This window comes from Onychostoma macrolepis, chromosome 12, assembly GCF_012432095.1.
Source record: "Onychostoma macrolepis isolate SWU-2019 chromosome 12, ASM1243209v1, whole genome shotgun sequence".
In the NCBI taxonomy this organism is placed as follows: domain Eukaryota; kingdom Metazoa; phylum Chordata; class Actinopteri; order Cypriniformes; family Cyprinidae; genus Onychostoma; species Onychostoma macrolepis.
This window is the reverse complement of record NC_081166.1, coordinates 7,035,843-7,049,093: the sequence shown is the minus strand read 5'-3', so window position 1 is coordinate 7,049,093 and position 13,251 is coordinate 7,035,843. Positions and strand designations below refer to the sequence as shown.

Here is a 13,251-nt window from a genome sequence, read left to right as displayed (position 1 = left end):
CAAACACTGGATGGTGGTTTGAAGTGAGTTCTGAGTAAAAGTGTACTATTAATCTCATAAATTGTCTTATGAAGCATGATGCTAATGTTAGCTCTAATGCAGCTGCAGAACAGGTCCAATACTTCACGTAAGGTCGCAAGAAATGTTTTGTTGTATTTATTTAGAAACACTTTTGATAATAGTTGGGTAAATGTATACTGGGATTGAAGCGATGTGGCTTGGTAAACGTTTTATTGCCAGTTTAAAGGCTGATAATGGCTGAATAAAAACAAAAGAATAATGATAAAAGAATAATAAGGATTATGTATCATACCTGGCGGAAGTGTGAAAGGTTCTGTTTCCTTAAACTAGTTTGTCATGCATTTCTTTATTTCAACACATTTACAGGTAAATCCCAGTATTTTAAATTTGCAATTAATCATGATTAATCACAGTCCACGACTGTGATTAACGCGATTAAATTTTTTAATCGATTGACAGCACTAAAATTAACCAAATTTTTCAACTTTTTTTTCTAGCAAATTATACTCATCAGAAAAAGACCCAAATCAAAATGACATCAACTCATTTCTCAACAGTATCAATCTGCCACAACTGAATGAACACCAAAGAAACCTAAACTTATTACAGCACTACAACTCATGCCTAGTAATAAAGCACCAGGTCCTGATGGATTCCCCGCTGAGTTTTACAAACATTTTGGTCCACTTTATCACCACTCTTCATCAGAATGTTAAGTGAGTCACAGCCAGTGTTGGGCGTAACTAATTACTAAGTAATTAGTTACTGTAATTTAATTACTTTTCCCTTGAAAAAGTAAAGTAAGGGATTACTCTTATTTTTCCTGTAATTTAATTACAGTTACTTCTTATGTAATTGAACTTAATACTGTGTATAGACTGTAGAACATTTATATACAATACAATAGTGGATTTAACTTAAACATTTAAAGTCTTACCTTAAAATGCATGCTTTTTATGTACCCTTTTCATTTTAAATACTTTGGTGAGTTAATAAAATATTGGTAACACTTTAGCCTCCAATTCTCACGATTAACTTTTTGGTTATTAGCATAAATGTTATTGGGATATTGGCTGTTTATTATTACTTAAAAAGCACATATTAGTGTCTTATTCTGCAAGACATTCTAAATCCTTAATCCTACCCAATTATTAAACTTACCACCTACTTTACTAAGTATTAATAAGCAGTAATTAGGAGTATATTGAGGCAAAAGTCATAGTTAATAGTTAGTTAATAGTGAGAATTGGACCCTAATCTAAAGTGTGACCAGAATAATTGATGTAGTTACTTGAAAGAATTAAAAGAAGCGTTTCATGTCTATCTTTGTATTATTAACTTGTCAAGGTTGATATAGGATTTAGAGAGTAATTAGTAATGAGTAATTAAATACTTTTTGGAGAAAGTAATTAGTACAGTGATCTAATTACACTGTTGAAGATGTAATTAGTAACTAGTAATTAATTACTTTTTTAGAGTAACTTGCCTAACGCTGGTCACAACACAAATTAAAACTCCCAGCTAATATGAATACAGCCACAATTTCACTTCTTCTCAAAGCCAATAAAGATCCAAAATTACCATCAAGCTACCGTCCCATTTCTCTGATCAATGCTGACATTAAAATCATCGCCAAAGTATTAGCCCATAGAATAGAAAAGGTCACACCGTCTATAATACACCCAGATCAAACCGGTTTCATTAAAGGTAGACTAGCATCCACCAATACACGCAGACTATTCAACTTCAATTCAAAAAGCAAAAGCCATCATAGTCACTCTGGACGCAGAAAAAGCGTTTGATAGGGTCAACTGGAAATTCCTGTTTTCCACATTAGAGAGGTTTGGTTTTGGGGAGTCATTCATTAATTGCATTAAAATTCTATATACATCACCTTCAGCCACTGTCATCACTAATGGACCAACATCATGTAGCTTCACACTGTACAGGGGGACTAGACAAGGATGCCCCCTCTCTCCCTCATTATTCACCATTTTTATTGAACCGTTAGCAGCAGTCATCTGCCAAAACAGCTACATTAAAGGAGTTCAAACATTAAACATACAGCACAAAATCAGTCTTTAAGCAGATGACATATTACTATATTTACAAGATCCCTCATCATCATTACAAGAAACAACAAACTTATTGATTCATTTTCTCACATTTCTGAATATTCAGTCAACTGAAGTAAATCTTCTATTCTTTCGTTAAATCACAATAGCTCGGATGTGACATCCCAGACATCACCTATCCCTCTATGCACCAATCGCATCACATATTTAGGCATTAATATTTCCCCCAGGCTGTCGGAGCTGGTTAGTCCTAATTTCACCCCATTACTCAAAACAATAAATGATGATCTTCAACGCTGGATGAATTTACCACTATCCATTATGGGCAGAATATCAGTGATTAAAATGACTATACTCCCTAAACTAAACTATTTATTCTCAATGATCCCAACACAACCCACCCTCACCTGGTTTAAATCTTTAGACTCAATTATTACCAATTGTTACTGGAAAAATAAGACCCCAAGAATTAAACTATCTACTCTACAGAAACCAAAAACACAAAGAAGGATTGGAAGCACCACATTTCTACCACTACTCTCTGGCTAATCAGCTTCAACAGATATACAAATGGATTCACCCAAACCCATCAGAAAACATATGGCTAGATATTGAGGAAACAATTTGTAAGGATATTTGAATTTCAGATTTACCATTCTATAGTCAGACAATCAAAAAACATCCCTGCTTTAAAGCACCAACTATAACAACAGCTCTGACAGCCTGGTGGAAATTTCACTAAATCACAAACACTCCTCTTGCACCATCTAAATACACCTCCATTTGGAAAAACCCATATTATACAGTTAATAAAAAGCCAGAAGGGCAGAAAAGGGCATCATACAACTCCAACACATCTTTCATAGGCCTCATTTTCATACTTGGTCCAGAAAAAACGGCATCAGGAGTAATAGTTTTTTGGAATATCTACAAATCAAATCATCTATCCAATCAAAAATCAACATTCGAACCGTTAATCAAGAACTTTCACCTTTAATCTCAGAGTTAATTAATATATCGTCCTCAAAAAAAAAAAAAAAAACTACTCTCCAAAATATACAGAATGATATTCAAATCAGACAACACATTAAGTTTACCACATGCTAAGTGGGAATCAGACTTCTCTATTGCTCCTGATGCCAATTTCTGGACACAAATCTGCAAAAATATATACTTTATGACAAAAAATGTACTTCACAGATTTCACTTAACTGGCCAGAAATTGTTTAAAATGGGATTCACTTCAGAAACATGTTCACATTGCACCCAAAATAACCCAGATACATATGTTCACGCCCTTTGGTACTGTACCCCAATTTAAAAATTTGGGGAAAAGGTCATTGAATCACTATCCGTCACTATGGGATGTCCCAATTTCTCAATCACTTTGTTTTCTAGACGATATATCCATAATCAGTTTAGACAATATAAACAGTCAGTTACTCCTAGTAGCGCTAGCTATCGCCAAGAAAACTATTCTGATGAACTGGAAATCAAGAAATTCCATACATATTGCATCCTGGAAAATTGCAGGATCTGCTAATTGATAGATTGATTATATCTCAATGGAAAGTCTATCCAGTTCATCTCATAATACTGTAGAATTACACCCCTTCTGGTCATCTCTCATTACCTTCCAGCAGTCATAAATCTGTTGACCTTCTTTGTCTGAGACCAATCACAACAACACATCTCCACCTAAACTACTATTTGTACTTAATTTGAATATTAATCTTTGAGAGTTTTGGGGAGGGGTGCAGGACAACATTGATAAGAAAACACTGTTAAGAAAGGGTTTAAGAATATGTATATGATATATATATATATATATATATATATATATATTATATATATATATATATATAAACACACACACACACACACACACACACACACACACACACACACGTGTTTTCCCTCTTCTTCTTCATCTTCTTTTTTGTTTGGCCTCCGGTCCCCAGTAGGCTGTGACATCCAGGTCTGTATCTGGTGTGGTGGAATTGTAATATGGGTGGGTGGATGTAAGGTGGGGCTTGTGTCTCCCCTGAGCTATCTCTTCTAAAATCTCTTGCCCTGGCTGGTTCTGGCTTACATGCCTCGCATTAATATATATAAGGAGGCAAAGGGGAAAGGAGAAAAAAACAAAAAAACAACACATATACAGGGTAAGTGTGTCGTGTGGGTGGGCTGGGTCTCTGGCCTGGCCTGCACCATACGTCTTACTGTTTTAATGCATCACAAAGTAGCTGAGACATATACACATCTACACATTAAAAACATAATTAAATGGATAAACAAAAAATAAATAAAAAATAGATATATACTGTAAGTGTGGCATGTAGGTAGTGGCCGGGGATGGCTGGTGGTTAGGGAGATGGAGGTGGGGGGTGTGGGGGCTTTGGGCCCTGTTGCCCAGCAGCATCTTTCCCTGGCACTCCTGTTGTAGCATGACATGGGCTGGGGATTTAAGTTATCAGAGGATCAGAGGCAACCCCCCCAATTAAACATTTATTAAATTATAATTTAATACTATTATTATTACTATTATTATTATTATTTGCCCTCTTCATTGTCCTCCACCCTTTCCCAGTCTTAATGAAATCATTATTATTATTATTGTTATTATTATGGTTATTATTATTGTTGCTAATAACATTTGTTGTCTCCTTTTTCTTTTTCTTTTTTTTTTAATAAGTTATACTACTTATATCTGTTATTAATCTGTTAAGATACAATTTCTGTTGTATGCTTCCTCCCCACCCCAAGAAATAATGACACACACACACACGCATGCTCACAGACATATGAATGCAAATACAGGAGCTAATCAGAACAGACTTGTAATGTTGGGTATCAGTATATATGTTTGTTTTTCCGTGTGATTCTATATTTGGCACATGTAAATATTGTCACCTTCTTTACTTAGCCTATGTTTTTTACTTATGTTATATGTTTGGTCCATGGGATTCTGTATTTAGCACATGTAAACATTGTCACATTCTTTACTTGCATAATAATAAAAATAAATAAAAAAGGATAGGATAATATTTGGTCGAGATACAACTATTTGATAATCTGGAATCTGAGGGTGCAAAAAAAAAAAATCAAAATCAAAATATTGAGAAAATCGCCTTTAAAGCTGTCCAAATGAAGTCCTTAGCAACGCATACTACAAAACAAAAATTAAGTTTTGATATATTTATGGTAGGAAATTTAAAAATATCTTTATGCAAAATGAACTTTACTTAATATCCTTATGATTTTTGGCATAAAATAAAAATAGATAATTTTGACCCTTACAATGTATTGTTGACTATTGCTACAAATATACCCCAGCGACTTATGGCTGGTTTTGTGGTCTAGGGTCACATATTTCATTGTCCAATGTTGTTTTGAATGCCATTGACTCTCATTGTTTGGCCAAAGAGAGTTCATCAAAATATCATCTTTTGTGTTCCACAGAAGAAAGCAAGTCATACAGAATGGAACGACATGACAAGATTTTCATTTAGGATAAATGGATACCCCTTTAACTTCAGCATTGTCCATATCCAGTATCTGTGTTCATTGTAAGCAGAGGTGAATAGCGGCAAGCTCTGGTGTTTAGTGTTTTAGAGAGCTCTATGTGTCTCTGAGCAGCAAGATAAGCTCAGTCAGTCCTCTATAAAAGCCCTCTTTATCTCTCCCTGTCTCTCTGTTGGTCTCTCTCCTCCTCACAAATCTTCCTCACAACAGGGTATTAATCACAGCTTTAGCACGCCAAAAAAAGCACATCAGCGACACGAGAGAGAACGAAGACTGGAAGAAAGACAGAAAGGCATTGTTGGTATGGCATTCAAAGCCTTTCTGATTGCGAGAGAAAGAGACAGATGGAGAGAGAGGGAGAGGAAATAATGTATTTGTGCATTAGTGTATGAGAGCATGAGAGGCAGAGAGGAAAGGTGTAATCCACAGAGAGGGACGGGCGGATGAACTCACTCGTAACGGCGAGGTAGGTGTTGGTCTGCACCTCTCCGGCTTGGTTGCGGGCGAAGCACTGGAACATTCCGGTGTCATCGGGCAGAAGGCCGTTAACCTGGAGACTACCTCCTGCCAGCACTCTGTAGCGCGGGGTCTTCACAGGGCTTATGGGTACTGCGTCCTTGTACCACACAATATCAGGCTGAGGCACACCTGAGATGAATAGACATATACAGTATGTAAAGGTGAACAATTGAATTAAGAAAAAATGGGATAATATGATATATAAAATAACATGAATTAAACAATAAAATATTATAAATAATAAATATAAAAATGTAATAATATATGAAATATAGATTAAAATGTACATTAAATTATGATACATATAGTATATAAAAATGTATACATACATTTATAAAGATAAAATAAATAAATATATTATAATTTATTCCAATGCATTCTATTTAATTTATTATGTAACAATAAATAATTGATTAAACATTAATAAATTAATTAATAAACAATAAACATTGTATATTAACAAATACTGTATACATATCACTACTATTACTATAAAAATAATGTATAAACACACACACACACATATATATATATATATATATATATATATATATGCATACATACATACATACATACACACATGTGGTCAGATTATGGAGGGCCAAATTACTCAAAATTAAATAATTAAATAAATGTTGAAATATATAAATAAATAGTTAAATACATAATGAAATAATTAAATACATAAATAAATGCAGAAATAAATATATACATATTAATTAATTTATTTATTCATTTCTTTATTCGTTCATTTCTTTATTTATTCATTCATTTCTTCATTTATTTATTTATTCGTTTGTTTATTTATTTTATTTATTCGTTCATTTATTTATTCATTCATTCATTCATTTCTTCATTTATTTATTTATTCATTTATTTCCTCCCTCCTCATTTCATTTTCAGGGTTACGGTTGTTGGCACGTCACTCAGTGGGTGGCGTCACCTTTCAGACCCGAATTCTTTGGTCTTTTTCAAATTTAGGCGCCTTTTTCTTGTGCTTTCGGCAGCGTTGTTGCGCGCAACTGAACCACGGCTTGTGTACTGTAAATACAGACGAGTATCATCCATTCTGTTGTATTTTCCAGCGTTCTCCTCTGAACATGTATGCCATGTTTTTAGATGTATGATATGGCCAGCATACTCTGTTGCGATGCGACATGTGCCCCTCTTTAGGGTGACCATACGCAGTGTTGCCAACTTAGCAATTTTGTTGCTAAATTTAGCAACTTTTTCTTCCAAAAGCACCTAGCAACAAATTTAGCAATTTTAAAAAATTTATTTGGCAACTTTTAGAAACTTTTGATAAGTGACAATTAAAAGACACATTTTCCATCCAAATTACACAAAAAGAAAACCAAAGATGCCTAGCAGTACACCCATCATGTGAATTGAGTTAGCTGCTATTTACAATTCTTCAATTTAATAATAATAATAACTGAATAATTGAATAATTGTTCATTTATGATACACTTTGTTAGTAGCTTGTACTTGCGATTGTTGATCAGTTAGTATGCTGTAAGAAAAATGGAAAAGATAGGCTACTAGTAATTTTCCAGGATGTTATCCATTATCCATTGTAACCCTGTAACCCGAAAACACAATGCGTAATTTAAAATGCAGATAAAAAACCAATACGGAAAATTCTTTCATATTAACATAAGTTTATTGTGCCCTATTTTTACAGCCTTTTCTTGGAGTGTAGCATACTAACTACTAATACACTGCTTAAAGTATTATTGTTGAGAATGTGTTATATTACTAGTTTACTAGATATATAAAAAAACAAAAATTAAAAAAAATTAAATTGTAATCATTCAAAAATGTGTAAGTGTTCAATAATTCAATGTATTTTAAAATACAGTTATTTATATTTTAATATAATATTTTGCATATTATTTTACAAACAAATCTAAATTAACATATATAAAATATATATTTTTGCTGAGATTTGATGTAGTGACAATTTTGAGCCGTGATTACGCAATGACGTCATCACGCAATGACATCACAACATCATTTAGCAACTTTTAGCAACAAATTGACCTTCCTTTAGCAACTTTCTCTGAAAATTAGTTGGCAACACTGACCATACGTGCCATTTTCCCCGGACGTGTCGTATCTAGGTTTTGGCTTTGTTTGCGTGTGCAAACCGATCGGCGTATGACATCAAAGTACCATACAGATGGTTCCTTGTACTTTCAAAACGCTCTCGAGGTACTTTGATGTAAAACACTGATTGATCTGAGCCGCGCCGCTTTACGTCAAACACACTTAATATGTACGAGTATTTGCATCGCTTTGACCGCAGATCCCACCTTCTCACACACACGATTGGACAATGCTTGCATGTTCTTGGTCAAACTACTTTTCGAGCATTATCTTCAGCAAGCATGAAAACAGGAAAACAAAGTCAAAACTAATCCTGGCAAGGACGTGTTCGGAAAAAATGGCATGTATAGTCACCCTACCCTCTGACCCACACACATATGTAAATAACATGCTGTATATATAGGTAATTTACATGATAAAAAGTACAAGTAACAAATGCCTCTAGTTTTATTAAATTTAAACAGGCCTTTGAAGTTTGGGCAAAACCTCCTGGAAGTGATGTTTTCGTGCATTTTATTTTTTCATATGGTGATTGTGCATCACGAATGTTTTTATTACACATTTTAAAATGTGTTATTTTTCAAGTTAATCAGGTCAATTTCGATCAAGAACAAACACTGTGGCTTTAATTCAGCGTAAGATAGACTAGGCGGAAACGATTGCTGCACTGCCGCTTCTGCGTGCGCTGTGAATGGGCGCCAAAAAAACACACGCGCTGCTTATGCTCTGTTTATACGTGCGGCGAACATCTCCCAGATATTTTCTACTTTAATTAAAATTATATCATAGTCAACGTTTTGACTGACAACTTTCCATCTGCAAGAGTCAACAACAGATCTTTTACTGTACCATGCTCAGCCATAGCTCGTGATGCAAAAACAAGAAAAAGGTGCCTCAATTAGAAAAAGACCAAAGAAATTGAGTTTGAAAGGTGACCCTGAAAATGAAATGTGGAGGGAGGAAATAAATGAATAAATAAATGAATGAATGAATGAATAAATAAATAAATTAATATGTATTTTTGCATTTGTGCATTTATTTATGTATTTAATTATTTCATTACGTATTTAACGATTTATTTATATATTTCAACATTTATTTAATTATTTAATTTTGAGTAATTTGGCCCTCCATACAGAATTGTTGGTACCCTTGGTAAATATGATCAAAGAAGCTTGTGGAAATAAATCTGCATTGTTAATCCTTTTGATCTTTTATTTAAAAAAAAATCACTTGGAGAATAAGAATTTAAAATGGGGGGAAATATCATTATGAAATAAATGTTTTTATCTAATACACATTGGACACAATTAACGGTACCCTTTCATTCAATAATTTTTGAAACCTCCACTTGCCAAAATAGTACAGGAGTTCTCTCCTATAATGCCTGATGAGGTTAGAGAACACCTGACAAGAGATCAGAGACCATTCCTTCATCCAGAATCACTGCAGACCCTTTAGATTCCCAGCTCCATGTTGGTGCTTCTTCTCTTCGGTTCACTCATTTTCTATCGGGTTCAGGTCAGAGGACTGGAATGGCCAGCAGAAGCATGCTTTCGTGCTCAGTGACCTATTTTTGTGTTGTTTTTAAGGTTTGTTTTTGGATTATTGTCCGGGTGGAAGATCCAAACATGGCCCATTCTAAGATTTCTAACAGAGTCAGTCACTTATTGATTTTTTTCTCTGTTGGTATTTGATAGAATCCGTGATGCTATGTGTCTAAACGAGATGTCCAGGACCTCCAGCAGAAATATAGGCCCACAACATCAAAAATACAGCAGTATATTTCATTGTACACATGGGGTACTTTTTATCCCTGTGTTCACCAAACCCATCTTGAGTGTTTGCTGCTAAAAAGCTCATTTTTTAGTTTCATCTGACCATAGAAGCCAGTCCCATTTGAAGTTCCAGTTGTGTCTGACAACTGAATATGCTGGAGATTGTTTTTTGGTGAAAGTGTTTTCTTTTCTTGATTTTTTTTTCTTGAAACCCTCTCAAACAACATGTGGTGATGTAGGTGCTGTTTGACAATTTTTTTTAAAAGGTTTTCTGACCCCGAAACCTTTTCTGCAATTCTCCAGCTGTGATCCTTGAAGAGTCTTTGGCCACTCAAACTCTCCTTCTCACCGTGCATTAGGATGATATAGACACACGTCCTCTTCCAGGCAAATTCATAACATTTTATGTTGATTGGAACTTCTTAATTATTGCCCTGATGGTGGAAATGGAAATTTTCACCGCTCTAGCTCTTTTCTTAAAGCCACTTCACTAATTTGTGAAGCTCAATTATCTTTTGCTGCACATCAGAAATATATTCTTTGTTTTTTCTCATTGTGATGGGTGATTAATTTGGAATTTGGCCTTTGTTATCTTATTCGCCAATGAAAGGTTAGATTTTTGTGACTTTTTAAAATAAAAAATAAAAAGGATTAACAAAACACATTAATTTTCACAGCCTTCTTTGATCATATTTACCAAGGGTACCAACAATTCTGACCACGTGTGTATGTGTGTGTATGTATATGTGTGTTTGTGTGTGTTCTGATTAACTCTGGGTGCTTTGTGCAGCATGCTGCTGTCACTAAGAACAGAAAAAAATGACTTGATGCTTGAAGAGCCTCATTAGGATGAGATGTCAGGAGGTGTCTCACCTCTGGCCTGGCAGGGAATATCCACTACTTTTTCCATCTCAGCTGTGATGTGTTTTTCTGGTTCCTTCACAAACTGTGGCAGTTCTGCAGGAAAGAAAGAGCAAGAGAGAGAGGGTTGTGACCTCCACATGTGCACTTGAGAGAAAAACACCACAGACAAACAACACAGGAAGCAAGATTGAACATTTTAAAATAAATAGGACTGTTGTTGGATTTTTGAAAACATCCTGTTCAGGCTTTTTGATTTTACTCTGACAACAGAACATTTCCATAGAGTCATAGACAGAAAAATGGCCCTAAAGGAGACATACACTGTAAATAGTGACTAGTTGCATTTAAAATTCCTAGTTGGCTTACTAAATTTTGAATATATTTTTAAATACATAGAACTCAGCAAAGATAAACATCTGTAACATCAGTGCTTTTATTTGAGCTACAGGCACAATGTATGACTGAAATGTCACCCAAGTCAAGCTTCGCTGTAATGTCTTTTTACAGTACTTTCTGTTCATTTGGCTTCTTTTCTTCTGCACATGCTCATTAGCTTCAACATGCTGCTCAGTGAATATAGATTTGTGTGCTGAATTGAAGAGGTTGACTCAGCACACTGATTATAATGAGCAGAATATTAGTCTGAACATGATTTATTTTTTTACAGTGGAACATTGTATATCAGCACTTATTTAGTATTCAATCTCCTGCCATGACTAACAACAGCATGCAGTACACTGGTATGGTGAGGCTAGCCAATCAAAACAGAGGGGGTTTCAATTATAGTCTTAAAGGTACAGTTCCAAAAGCGGCTTGTAAAAGTTATGTAATGAACTTTGGGGTGAAATACATTTTAAAAACTGCTACAGAAATATAGAATATGGCACTTAACATGTCACTCATGGATTTCTAATGCACTTGTGGTTTATTTACAATTAAAAAAACAAGAACGACCTGGTGTGTAACTGTATTACCGAGCACATGTAAGTACGCTCCAGCGCTGACAGAGGGAACGCTGCTGCTGCGGAGGACAGCTTCACACTCGTAGAAGCCAGAATCACTGACCACTGGACTCAACACCGTCAGTCTACGGTTAAAATCACTCAGTCCACTCCTCACCGGAACACCGTCCTTCTTCCAACTGATGCTCAGCTTTATTAGCGGCCTGGTGTAGTAAAAATGCTACGGTTAACATTTGTATTGTTATTGTTAACATTTCAATGTTTTAGAATCCACTCATGCCATGACCATTTAAAGATGGTGATACACATGAGGATAGTAGAGAAAACACTAGTAATGCATACATACAAAAACCATCATTTATTTAATTATGCTAATGCTTGGTATTTCATTTCTTATTCCTTTTATTTCCACGTGCTCTTATTTTTTTCTCCTTCCATAAACATGTGAAACTTTTATGTAAATATTTGTGTCTTTGAATAACTTTGTAAACACTATTTTAAAAGCTGTATACAGTTTTTTGTCTTTTGTAATTAATGCCATGGATTCTGTTGTCTCCAGAACATTGATTTACTACTGAAAATAGTTTTACTACATAAAAACCAAAAACATAAGACTAAGCTTCAATGGAGTCTTTACGTCACATGAAATAATTTGCTGAAAAGTAGTGAGAAAAAGAATAAAAAGTGAGAGACTTCAATCCACTGCTCGCCTCGTAATCACCATTATTAAAGTAATTTTCCTTTCATTCAAACTGTGAAGGAATCAGAGGTCGGTCACCTAGCATTGGCCACACACTCCATGGTGACTTCAGAGGTCCCGGAGATGACGCTGGTGTTCCTCGGCGGGATGACAATGGTGGGAGCGATGGGGTCTGCAGGACCACCAACATCTACAGCAGAAGAGAAATGTGAGAATGAGAAAACGATGAGAGCTTGAACAAGTGTGTTATGACACACAGGTAAAGGACATTATCGAGTGAGTGTTTTTAATAGAACTCCGATCTGTCATCTTCAGGTGTGAGCGTGTCCAGATGTAGGAAGTGCCAGTCGATGTACTGTACGTGTTACAGCAAGGGTGACAGGTTTGTGTTTGGAAGAGGAACTTATATCTCTGCTCTCATGGCAGCTGTGTGTGTGTGTGGAGCTCTGTCAGAGACAGTCTCTGTAAAGCACTGATATTCAACTACAGCTTCTGGGAAGGACTGTCCTTTAAACACACACACTCACACACCTCCCACGATCTCTAATCTTCTCGCTGTCTCTGCACCATTCTTTAGTTCCTCCTGTATTAGACTCAAAAATATCATATCCTGGTTTGCTGGGAGAATCTGATATACTGAAACTCTTACAAAGTACAATCCATAACTGCCAATATTCTCACTGTGGAAGCTGCGAGAG

At 35.2% G+C, this 13,251-nt stretch overlaps 1 protein-coding gene across 7 annotated transcripts in view; it reads right to left on the bottom strand.

Annotated features, from left to right (window-relative positions):
- Window positions 1-13,251, bottom strand: part of sdk2b (sidekick cell adhesion molecule 2b) — a 341,245-nt gene that overhangs the window by 64,112 nt on the left and 263,882 nt on the right. For all 7 annotated transcript variants that reach the window (XM_058794072.1, XM_058794075.1, XM_058794074.1 and 4 more), the window contains exons 6-9: window positions 12,632-12,743; window positions 11,866-12,056; window positions 10,901-10,984; window positions 6,075-6,269 (exon numbers count right to left, since the gene is read on the bottom strand). In XM_058794072.1, the coding sequence (XP_058650055.1) occupies window positions 6,075-6,269; window positions 10,901-10,984; window positions 11,866-12,056; window positions 12,632-12,743 (582 nt within the window). The remainder of the gene's footprint in view (window positions 1-6,074; window positions 6,270-10,900; window positions 10,985-11,865; window positions 12,057-12,631; window positions 12,744-13,251) is intronic.